This window comes from Nerophis ophidion, linkage group LG19, assembly GCF_033978795.1.
Source record: "Nerophis ophidion isolate RoL-2023_Sa linkage group LG19, RoL_Noph_v1.0, whole genome shotgun sequence".
Classification (NCBI taxonomy): Eukaryota; Metazoa; Chordata; class Actinopteri; order Syngnathiformes; family Syngnathidae; genus Nerophis; species Nerophis ophidion.
In genome coordinates, this window is record NC_084629.1 from 12,418,670 (window position 1) to 12,431,394 (window position 12,725).

At 38.4% G+C, this 12,725-nt stretch overlaps 1 protein-coding gene across 1 annotated transcript in view; it reads right to left on the reverse strand.

The window, feature by feature from the left end:
* Positions 1-267: 267 nt before the first annotated feature.
* LOC133537981 (NALCN channel auxiliary factor 1) overlaps positions 268-12,725 on the reverse strand; it is a 306,524-nt gene continuing 294,066 nt past the window's right edge. The window contains exons 3-4 of the mRNA XM_061879181.1: positions 8,496-8,810; positions 268-8,053 (exon numbers count right to left, since the gene is read on the reverse strand). Coding sequence (XP_061735165.1) covers positions 8,509-8,810 — 302 coding nt within the window. The 3' untranslated portion in view covers positions 268-8,053; positions 8,496-8,508. The remainder of the gene's footprint in view (positions 8,054-8,495; positions 8,811-12,725) is intronic.

Here is a 12,725-nt window from a genome sequence, read left to right on the forward strand (position 1 = left end):
ATATATACATATATACATATATATACATATACATATATACATATATATACATATACATATATACATATATATACATATACATATATACATATATACATATATATACATATACATATATACATATATATACATATACATATATACATATATATATATATATATATTACATATATATATATATACAACCCTAAGCCGTGAGCGTGTCACTCGAGGCTCTGTCAGAGGTGACTGTTATATTCCTCTGGCCAGGAGAACTTTCAGTACGGCATGGCGCGGTTGGGAGAGCGGCCGTGCCAGCAACCTGAGGGTTCCTGGTTTGATCGCCAGCTTCTATCACCCTACTCACGTCCGTTGTGTCCTTGAGCAAGGGACTTCACCCTTGCTCCTGATGGGTCGTGGTTAGCGCCTTGCATGGCAGCTCCCGCCATCAGTGTGTAAATGTGTGTGTGAATGGGTGAATGTGGAAATAGTGTCAAAGCGCTTTGAGTACCTTGAAGGTAGAAAAGCGCTATACAAGTATAACACATTTACCATACTAAGATGCCTACAGTCAACAATGGGGGTGGTAGCATTATGGTCTGGGGTTGCCAGAGTGCTGCTGTCTCTGTGAACTGCAGATCATTGAAGGGAAACATGAACATGAATTCCATCATGGCTGCAGTTGGAGTTGGTAAAGTCTGGGGATGCATGAGTGCTGCCGTTCATTCGTTTGAACATGTCTGCGGTCAAGCATGATGGCGGTAGCATCACGATTTTTTCCGGTGAAACAAGCATTTTAAACAACTGTGTGTTGACTTACTTTCAGTGAATAGTATTAACTACACAAGCTGTACGTTGACTACTCTAAGGTTCATTTCTACTGTATGAGATACAATGAGTGGGATGGACTGACTTTCTTGAGATACTACATTGGCTTTTGTCTTCTGTTTTACTGGCTGAATTATCCTTGTAGCTCAGGTTTGTAGCACATTTCACAATATGGATAAAATCCTCAATTTATGGCACCAACCCGGGGAATTTGATGAATTTGTTTTTATTCTGATTTTTTGATCGATTGGCTCAGCCGTCATTGGAAGTTTTTTTTTGGTACGGATTAACTGCACTTTACAACTCATGTCACATTTTACGTTGAGAAACACACACACACACACACAATTTGTCAGGACAACAAATCTCTCTTGGAGTTTAAGATCATGAATGTAAAGAAAGTGTGTGTGTGTGTGTGCACTAAGCCCATAGCTGCTTCAAACCAGTTAGCAGTACAGTGAATCCTCCAAAGTTGAACGGTCCACTTTCAGAGGTTCCACTGACCAGTGTTCAAAGGTGGACTAAAAATAAGACTTGAGTTGTAATAAACACAGTTTTATCCTTGGAGAGGTCAGACTTTCACAATATTTAAACGCACCGGCAATGGGTGTAAAAGCATAATAGTTTAAATTATCTCACAAAACGGAGTGAGGGAGGGAGAACCATAAACCTGCGAGGTCCCGTGTGAGTGTGAACACGTGTGTGGTGATGTGATCACATGACAATGACCTCACCTTCCCTTCTATTTGTGCAAAGGTGATCAGCATGCCTGTAATATTTCATACATTCCCGGCTAAAATTAATTGAAGGTGCGTTCACACTTGCCACGTTTGAAGGCGCTTCGAAGAATTGACAAATATGTAACAGAAAATGTGTCGTTGGAAGTGCTGTCTCTTTGATCTGTGTGGGTCACTCTTTAAAAGTATATCAGGGAAACTCGTAAATACAGGAAAATATCAAATACTCAACATATTCAACCCAGCACACTGCATTTTGGTTTGGAACATTTGAGTTAAGTGACATAACATGTCCAGAAAGCTCTTTCAAAGCAAGTTTTAGAAGCTTTTGGTGAATTTGAAGCTGTTTACGTAGCATAAAATACAACAACTAATGCAGTCAACCTAGCAGATGTCGCTTGTGTTTCTGGAGTATTTGAATTGTGTTACATAAAATGGCATGGAAACTTTTTTAAAGTATATTAACGGTCTGATGTGAGGGAGTATTGTTTAAAGCGGGGTTGATAATGTTAGGTGTTGTTGTTCAGTCTGCTATAGCTTGTTGAAATAAATGCAAACTGAAGAGTTTTTTTGGGACAAATTATTGTTGTCAGCCCTGCGATGAGGTGGCGACTTGTCCAGGGTGTACGCCGCCTTCCGCCCAATTGTAGCTGAGATAGGCGCCAGCGCCCCCCCGCGACCCCAAAAAAGGGAATAAGTGGTAGAAAATGGATGGATGGATGGATTTTAGAGGCTTTTGGTAAAATCAAAGCTGTTATAATTGGCAGTAAATTAAAATAATGTCCGTATTCAACCCAGCACACTGCATTTTGGTTAAGAATATTTCATTTAAGTCACATAACATGTCCAGAAAGCTCTTTCAAAGCATGTTTTAGAAGCTTTTGGTGAATTTGAAGCTGTTTATGTAGCATAAAAAACAACAACTAATGCAGTCAACCTAGCAGATGTCGCTTGTGTTTCTGGAATATTTGAATTGTGTTACATAAAATGGCATGGAAACTTTTTTAAAGTATATTTTAGAGGCTTTTGGTAAAATCAAAGCTGTTATAATTGGCAGTAAATTCAAATAATATCCATATTCAACCCAGCACACTACATTTTGGTTTAAAATATTTGAATTAAGTGACATAACATCTCCAGAAAGCTATTTCAAAGCATGTTTTAGAAGCTTTTCGTGAAATTGAAGCTGTTTACGTAGCATAAAATACAAAAACTAAATGCAGTCAACATAGCAGATGTCATTTTTGTTTTTGGAATATTTGAATTTTGTTACATAAAATGGCATGGAAACTTTTTTAAAGTATATTTTAGAGGCTTTTGGTGAAATCAAAGCTGTTATAATTGGCAATAAAATTAAATAATATCCATATTCAACCCAGCACACTGCATTTTGCTTTAAAATATTTGAGTTAGGTTACATAACATGTCCAGAGAGCTATTTCGAAGCATGTTTTAGAAGCTTTTCGTGAAATTGAAGCTGTTTACGTAGCATAAAATACAAAAACTAAATGCAGTCAACATAGCAGATGTCGTTTTTGTTTTTGGAATATTTGAATTGTGTTACATAAAATGGCATGGAAACTTTTTTAAAGTATATTTTAGAGGCTTTTGGTAAAATCAAAGCTGTTATAATTGGCAGTAAATTCAAATAATATCCATATTCAACGCAGCAAACTGCATTTTGTTTTAAAATATTTGAGTCAAGTCACATAACATGTCCAGAAAGCGATTTTGAAGCATGTTTTAGAAGCTTTTCGTGAATTTGAAGCTGTTTACGTAGCATAAAATACAACAACTAATGCAGTCAACCTAGCAGATGTCGTTTTTGTTTTTGGAATATTTGAATTGTGTTACATAAAATGGCATGGAAACTTTTTCAAAGTATATTTTACAGGCTTTTGGTGAAATCAAAGCTGTTATAATTGGCAGTAAATTCAAATAATATCCATATTCAACGCAGCACACTGCATTTTGCTTTAAAATATTTGAGTTAAGTCACATAACATGTCCAGAAAGCTATTTTGAAGCATGTTTTAGAAGCTTTTCGTGAAAATGAAGCTGTTTACGTAGCATAAAATACAAAAACTAAATGCAGTCAACATAGCAGATGTCGTTTTTGTTTTTGGAATATTTGAATTGTGTTACACAAAATGGCATGGAAACTTTTTTAAAGTATATTTTAGAGGCTTTTGGTAAAATCAAAGCTGTTATAATTGCCAGTAAATTCAAATAATATCCGTATCCAACCCAGCACACTGCATTTTGGTTTAGAATATTTCATTTAAGTCACATAACATGTCCAGAAAGCTCTTTCAAAGCATGTTTTAGAAGCTATTGGTGAATTTGAAGCTGTTTATGTAGCATAAAATACAACAACTAATGCAGTCAACCTAGCAGATGTCGCTTGTGTTTCTGGAATATTTGAATTGTGTTACATAAAATGGCATGGAAACTTTTTTAAAGTATATTTTAGAGGCTTTTGGTGAAATCAAAGCTGTTATAATTGGCAGTAAATTCAAATAATATCCATATTCAACCAAGCACACTGCATTTTGCTTTAAAATATTTGAGTTAGGTTACATAACATGTCCAGAAAGCTATTTCAAAGCATGTTTTAGAAGCTTTTCGTGAATTTGAAGCTGTTTACGTAGCATAAAATACAAAAACTAAATGCAGTCAACATAGCAGATGTCGTTTTTGTTTTTGGAATATTTGAATTGTGTTACATAAAATGGCATGGAAACTTTTTTAAAGTATATTTTAGAGGCTTTTGGTAAAATCAAAGCTGTTATAATTGGCAGTAAATTCAAATAATGTCCGTATTCAACCCAGCACACTGCATTTTGGTTGAGAATATTTCATTTAAGTCACATAACATGTCCAGAAAGCTCTTTCAAAGCATGTTTTAGAAGCTTTTGGTGAATTTGAAGCTGTTTATGTAGCATAAAATACAACAACTAATGCAGTCAACCTAGCAGATGTCGATTGTGTTTCTGGAATATTTGAATTGTGTTACATAAAATGGCATGGAAACTTTTTTAAAGTATATTTTAGAGGCTTTTGGTGAAATCAAAGCTGTTATAATTGGCAGTAAATTCAAATAATATCCATATTCAACCCAGCACACTGCATTTTGGTTTAAAATATTTGAATTAAGTGACATAACATCTCCAGAAAGCTATTTCAAAGCATGTTTTAGAAGCTTTTCGTGAAATTGAAGCTGTTTATGTAGCATAAAATTCAAAAACTAAATGCAGTCAACATAGCAGATGTCGTTTTTGTTTTTTGGAATATTTGAATTGTGTTACATAAAATGGCATGGAAACTTTTTTAAAGTATATTTTAGAGGCTTTTGGTGAAATCAAAGCTGTTATAATTGGCAGTAAATTCAAATAATATCCATATTCAACCCAGCACACTGCATTTTGCTTTAAAATATTTGAGTTAGGTTACATAACATGTCCAGAAAGCTATTTCAAAGCATGTTTTAGAAGCTTTTGGTGAATTTGAAGCTGTTTATGTAGCATAAAATACAACTACTAATGCAGTCAACCTAGCAGATGTCGCTTGTGTTTCTGGAGTATTTGAATTGTGTTACATAAAATGGCATGGAAACGTTTTTAAAGTATATTTTAGAGGCTTTTGGTGAAATCAAAGCTGTTATAATTGGCAGTAAATTCAAATAATATCCATATTCAACCCAGCACACTGCATTTTGCTTTAAAATATTTGAGTTAAGTCACATAACATGTCCAGAAAGCTATTTCGAAGCATGTTTTAGAAGCTTTTCGTGAAATTGAAGCTGTTTACGTAGCATAAAATACAAAAACTAAATGCAGTCAACATAGCAGATGTCGTTTTTGTTTTGGAATATTTGAATTGTGTTACATAAAATGGCATGGAAACTTTTTTAAAGTATATTTTAGAGGCTTTTGGTGAAATCAAAGCTGTTATAATTGGCAGTAAATTCAAATAATATCCATATTCAACGCAGCACACTGCATTTTGTTTTAAAATATTTGAGTTAAGTCACATAACATGTCCAGAAAGCGATTTTGAAGCATGTTTTAGAAGCTTTTGGTGAAATTGAAGCTGTCTACATAGCATAAAATCAAAACAACCGATGAAGCCAAACTAGGAGATGTAATTTAAATTTTTGGAATATTTGAATTGTGTTACATAAAATGGCATGGAAAGATTTTTTTAATTTTTAGACGCTAAAGGTGAAATCAAAGCTGTTATAATTAGCAGTAAATTCAAATAATCTTCGTATTCAACTCAGTACATTTTAGAAGCTTTTGGTGAAATTGAAGCAGTTTACATGGCGTGATTTAAAATGACCTCAAACACACGTCAAAAGTGGTAAAGGAATGGCTAAATCAGGCTAGAATTAGTGTTTTACAATGGCCTTCCCAAAGTTCTGACTTAAATGTGTGGACAATGCTGAAGAAACAAGTCCATGTCAGACAATCAACAAATTTAACTAAACTGCTCCTATTTTGAAAAGAGGAGTGGTCAAGAATTCAACCAGAAGCTTGCCAGAGGCTTGTGGATGCCTGCCAAAAATGCTTTATTGCAGTGAAACTTGCCAAGGGACATGTAAGCAAATATTAACATTGCTGTATGTATACTTTTGACCCAGCAAATTTGGTCACATTTTCAGTAGACCCATAATAAATTCATAAAAGAACCAAACTTCATGAATGTTTTTTGTGACCAACAAGTATGTGCTCCCATCACTCTATCACAAAAAAAAAAAAAAGCGTTGTAGAAATGATTGGAAACTGAAGACAGCCATGACATTATGTTCTTTACAAGTGTAAACTTTTGACCATGACTGTATATCAGAGCGAACCCACTTTTATTCTCTGGCTTTTAACACTACGTGAGTTGTGTAGTCCCCTGTGTTTTTACATTTGTATTTCAATTATTTTTTAAACATATTTACTTCTATATTGTTTTTATATTGGTTTGATATTTACTGATTTAATTTTTATTCAATCATTGGTGGAGGTAAGGATAGTATTTGGATCTTGTTTTTAATATTTTTGTGCAGCATTTTGGAAACATATTTGTTGTTTAAAGGCCTACTGAAACCCACTACTACCGACCACGCAGTCTGATAGTTTATATATCAATGATGAAATATTAACATTGCAACACATGCCAATACGGCCGGTTTAGTTTACTAAATTACAATTTTAAAGTTCCCGCGGAGTTTCTTGTTGAAAACGTCGCGGTATGATGACGCGTGCGTTTGACGTCTCGGGTTGTAGCGGACATATCAGCCCAGCACCACACACGGCTAAAAGTAGTCTCTTTTCATCAAATAATTACACAGTAATTTGGACATCTGTGTTGCTGAATCTTTTGCAATTTGTTCAATTAATAATGGAGACTATAAAGAATAATGCTGTTGGTGGAAAGCGGTGGATTGCAACTGCCTTTAGCGCCGAAAAACAGCCAGTGTTTCTTTGTTTGTTGTGAAGCTTAAACACAGAGCGGTCAAGCGAACATGTTTCTCTACGTCAACCAGCATGTTTTTGGATGGAAAAAATTGTGATATTAAGTCGGCTCTTACCAAAGACTTCAGTGGATTATGGGACCTCAAAATGCAGCTCAAAAAGCCAGCTGTGATCTTGGCTCCTCCATCGGCTTCTCTGAGAGACACTGGCTTTCTCCGCAGCCATCCGACTTTCAGGTATGACTTTACAATCTCACTAAAACACTATAAGCAGATAAGGGATCTTCCAAAATTATCCTAGTAAACGTGTCTAATTACATCTGTAACGCCGCCTGGAGCCGTCGCCTTTTCTTTTTTTTTTTCTTTCTAGCACCTCACTCTAAACGTCCTCATCGACGAATCTTTCATCCTCGCTCAAATTAATGAGGAAATTGTCGCTTTCTCGGTCCGAATAGCTCTAGCTGCTGCTGGCTATGATTGTAAACAATGTGAGGATGTGAGGAGCCCTACAACCCGTGTCGTCAGGCGCACATCTTCTGCTACAGGCAAGGCTTTTTTATTAGCGACGAAAAGTTGCGAACTTTATCGTCGATGTTCTCTACTAAATCCTTTCAGCGAAAATATGGCAATATCGCGAAATTATCAAGTATGACACATAGAATGGACCTGCTATCCCCGTTTAAATAAGAAAATCTCATTTCAGTAGGCCTTTAAATGTGCTATATAAATAAAATGGATTGAACGCTAAGTGAACAGCTTCCAACGTGCATGTTTTAAATCTGTTTCTTTCAGAGCGGAGCGCAGAACCACAAGTGTGAACGCAGCCTGAATGTGGTCGTCCATTGTGATCAAATCACCAGCTTGTGGATAATATTAGGTGCATGCCATAACGGCATTCAATACCCTGTGACGTATAACAGACCAAAGTAATAGCGTGAGGGCTTGGAAATCATGTAAAAACAAAAGAACTTACTAGCATGTGTTACTCTCGCGGTAAATCTCTCCTCTTTTTGCACACCTTAACATCTCTCACGTGAACTCCTTCCTGTACGCAAAAGGATGACATGTCAGAAAGAGAATATGATCGTTCATATTCAGGCAGTGCAACAGAAACCATGAATTGGAAACACAGTATATAAAAAAACGAAACAAAAAAAAAAAAGCTCTAGTGAGAGAAACTCTTCCCACTCAAAGGCTGTGGTATTGTCCCCCCCTGTCCCCTACCTAACGGACTAAACGAGCCCCTTGTGTCCCCTCTTGATTGGGTTTGTGTGTCTCTTGTGTCAAAGCAGTGTTTTCCATTAGGAAGTGTTGCCCAATGTCCGCACAGGCGCACAGCTCCAGACGTCTGCAAAAAAACAACAAAAAAAACACAACAAAAAACAAAAAAACTGTGGCTGTATTTTTCCATAGTGGTTGCCATGGTGAGGGAACCCCCCCCCCCCGCCCGCCCCTCCTTCATCCCCTCTTTCTATCCACAGCCTCACCTCCTCCGGGCAATCACTCCTCACTGGCGGGGCTCTCCTCCAGAGGCGTGATGGCGGGGAGGCCCAGGCCCGTTGCATTGTGGGCGGCGGTGAGACTGGCCACAGTGTGCAGGAGGACCAGCACCAGCAGGCAGAGTTTGAGGCGGCTGTTACACAGTCTGCTCGCTGCCGAGGAGCTGAGGGAGGTTCGGTGCTGGCATGGCGGGTGAGTTCTTTTCAGCGTCCCCCGAGAGCGGTTGTCCACTTTCAAGTCCCACCGCACGTCGCAGCACTCTGCGTCCGGGTCGGCGCCCGACGGATGGTCCTCCAGCAACCCTGACCACGGTGCAGAGGGTATAAAGAACATTTAAACGCATACAAGCACCTCCTTGTACTAATGCACTTTGATTTAGAATGTTTTGTAAAGCTGGTTTATATGCTGTGTAATGTAAATACAGGATGGTTTTGCTGTGTCGGCGTTTTCCCACAAAATGGGAGTAATAAAGTCTACCAGGATTATTCAATAAACTATGACAGAAAAGTCTCGTTTTCTCTACCAATTTACACATCTACCCATTTGTCTACTCACCTAGCTCTATATATTAGGGGTGTAACGGTACACAAAAAATTTGGTTCGGTACGTACAGTGGGGCAAAAAAGTATTTAGTCAGCCACCGATTGTGCAAGTTCTCCCACTTAAAATGATGACAGAGGTCTGTAATTTTCATCATAGGTACACTTCAACTGTGAGAGACAGAATGTGAAAAGAAAATCCAAAAATTCACATTGTAGGAATTTTAAAGAATTTATTTCTAAATTATAGTGGAAAATAAGTATTTGGTCAACCATTCAAAGGTCTCACTGATGGAAGGAGGTTTTGGCTCAAAATCTCACGATACATGGCCCCATTCATTCTTTCCTTAACACGGATCAATCGTCACAGACCCCAAGCATGATGTTTCCACCCCCATGCTTCGCAGTAGGTGTGGTGTTCTTGGGATGCAACTCAGTATTCTTCTACCTCCAAACACGACGAGTGGAGTTTATACCAACAAGTTATATTTTGGTTTCATCTGACCACATGACATTCTCCCAATCCTCTGCTGTATCATCCATTTATCCATTTTGAAAATAATAGAGCAAGAAAGAAGCATTTACTCTAAGTCTCGCCTTAAAACTCATTTGTATACTCTAGCCCTTTTAATAGACTCCCTTTTTAGACCAGTTGATCTGCCGTTTCTTTTCTTTTTCTCCTCTGTCCCACTGGAGGGGTCCGGTCCGGTGGCCATGGATGAGGTGCTGGCTGTCCTGAGTCGGGACCCAGGATGGACCGCTCGTCCAGAGCCGGGAGTCCTCTCCAAAGTTTCTCATAGTCATCATTGTCACCTACATCCCACTGGGTGTGATTTTTCCTTGCCCTTATGTGGGCTCTACCGAGGATGTCGTTGTGGTTTGTGTTGTGGTTTGTACAGCCCTTTGAGACACTAGTGACTTAGGGCTATATAAATAATCATTGATTGATTGATTGATTGATTGAAATTAATACAACCGTGTTGTGTGAAAACTACAAAACTCACTCAGCTCTAAGTTGTGAAAAAGGTTACAAATAATATTAATGATAAATGACCTTCACAGTACAAACAAGCCCAATAATGTAACCATTTTAATGCAATTAACCAAAACAACAAAATGTAATTTGTTTGCTTTAACTAAGGTAGTCAGACAAGTTGAGTAGACAACCAAAATAATGGAGCAAAAAAAAAAAAAATCAAACCATGTTGCATTTCCTTTTTTCATACTTTGCAGCAGGCTAAACGTGGATTTGGTCCACGTTTTATCCAAAGTTTGTATTTGTCATTTTCCATCCAATGTTTATTAAAACGTCAACCTCTCTGCATGATGGACCGATGCGCCACTGTCCTCTTGGGGGCGACACCGAGCCGTACATACGGCTCTGGCATGACAACAACCTAATGTAAGGGCTCGTGCAAAGCTAATAGTTCAAGCAAGTATCTTTCAGATTTAAGGAAACTTATCTTATTTTTTTCCATTTTATAATTAGTTTGAGTCAGACTGCCGAGAAATTTACAAGCACTTAACCCAAAATTCAAGCATTTTTTTCAAACCTTGAAAACGCAACATTAAATTCCAAGCATTTTCAAGGTTTTTAAGCACCCGTACAAACCCCGATTATACATCACATTTACCCATTCACACACACGTCCTGACACACGTTCTCACGCTGATGGCGGAAGCTAAAACCCATCAGGAGCAAGGGTGAAGTGTCTTGAACAAAGACACAGCGGCCGTGACTCGGATGGAATCGAATCAAAACCCTGAAGTTGCTGGCGAAGCCGCTCTACCATCCGCGCCAAACCGTCCACCTACCAAGCTACCTACATACAGTATCTACTTAGCGATCTACTCACCTATCTACATAATTATCTACTTACCTAACTACCTACCCATTGGCCTGTCTACCTGTTTACTCAGCTACCTGACATCACATGAACTACGATAAGACCTTCTGGAGGAAAGTTCTGTGGCCAGATGACACAAAAAATTAGCTGTTTGGCCACAATACCCAGCAATATATTTGGAGGAGAAAAGGTGAGGCCTTTAATCCCAGGAACACCAATTCAACCGTCAAGCATGGGGGTGGTAGTATTATGCTCTGGGACTGTTTTGCTGCCAATGGAACTGGAACTTTACAGAGAGTAAATGGGACAATGAAAAAGGATAATTACTTCCAAATTCTTAAGGACAACCTAAAATCCTCAGCTTGGAAGTTGGGTCTTGGGCGCAGTTGGGTGTTCCAACAGGACAATGACCCCAAACACATGTCAAAAGTGATAAAGTAATGGCTAAATCAAGCTAGAATAGAGTTTTAGAATGGCCATCCCAAAGTCCTGACTTAAACGTGTGGACAATGCTGAAGTAGCAAGTCCATGTCAGAAAACCAAAAAATTTAGCTGAACAGCCCGGAAGTTGGGTTTTGGGCGCAGTTCGGTGTTCCGACAGGACAATGACCCCAAAGACACATCAAATGTGGTAAAAGGAATGTCTAAATCAGGCTACAATAAATGTTTTAGAATGGCCTTGACTTAAACATGTGGACAATGCTGAAGAAACAAGTCCATGTCAGAAAACCAACACATTTAGCTGAACTGCACCAATTTTGTCAAGAGGAGTGGTCAAACATTCAACTAGAAGCTTGCCAGAAGCATTTGGATATCTACCAAAAGCACCTTAATGCAATGAAACTTGCCAAGCCACATGTAACCAAATATTAACAATGCTGTTTGTATACTTTTGACCTGGCAGATTTGGTCACATTTTCAGTAGACTCATAATAAAATAATTAAAGAACCAAACGTTATGTGATCAACAAGTATGTGGCTCCAATCACTCTATCACAAAAAAATAAGAGCTGAAGAAATGATTGGAAACTCAAGACAGCCATCAATCAATCAATCAATCAATGTTTACTTATATAGCCCTAAATCACTAGTGTCTCAAAGGGCTGCACAAACCACTACAACATCCTCGGTAGGCCCACATAAGGGCAAGGAAAACTCACACCCAGTGGGACGTCGGTGACAATGATGACTATGAGAACCTTGGAGAGGAGGAAAGCAATGGATGTCGAGCGGGTCTAACATGATACTGTGAAAGTTCAATCCATAATGGATCCAACACAGTCGCAAGAGTCCAGTCCAACGTGGATCCAACACAGCAGCGAGAGTCCCGTTCACAGCGGAGCCAGCAGGAAACCATCCCAAGCGGAGGCGTTATGTTCTTTACAAGTGTATGTAAACTTTTTACCACGACTGTATGTACCAACTCATCTATTTGTCCTCCTACAGTATGTACCGTATGCCTCACCCTGTTTACCCGCCTATGCAGTTCCATCCACTAATTTTGTATTACCCCATTTACCTACCAATACTTAACTACCTACCTATCGAGCTACCTGCCCCCTTGTCTCTCCCTATCTACTCATTGCCCTGTCTACTTGTTTACCCTTCTACCTATCTAGCCACATACTTCTCTACCCATCTGTTAACAAGTCCCTCTGTCTTCCTATGTACTCATCAGCATGTCTATCATTATATTTAGCGGTCCACTCGTCTGCCTACAGTATTCAACCATATACACCTTACCATCTGACTACCAATCTACCATCTACTTTTCTACCTACCTAACAAACTACATTGTTGTCTACCCATCCTGTCTCCACTCATCTATTTG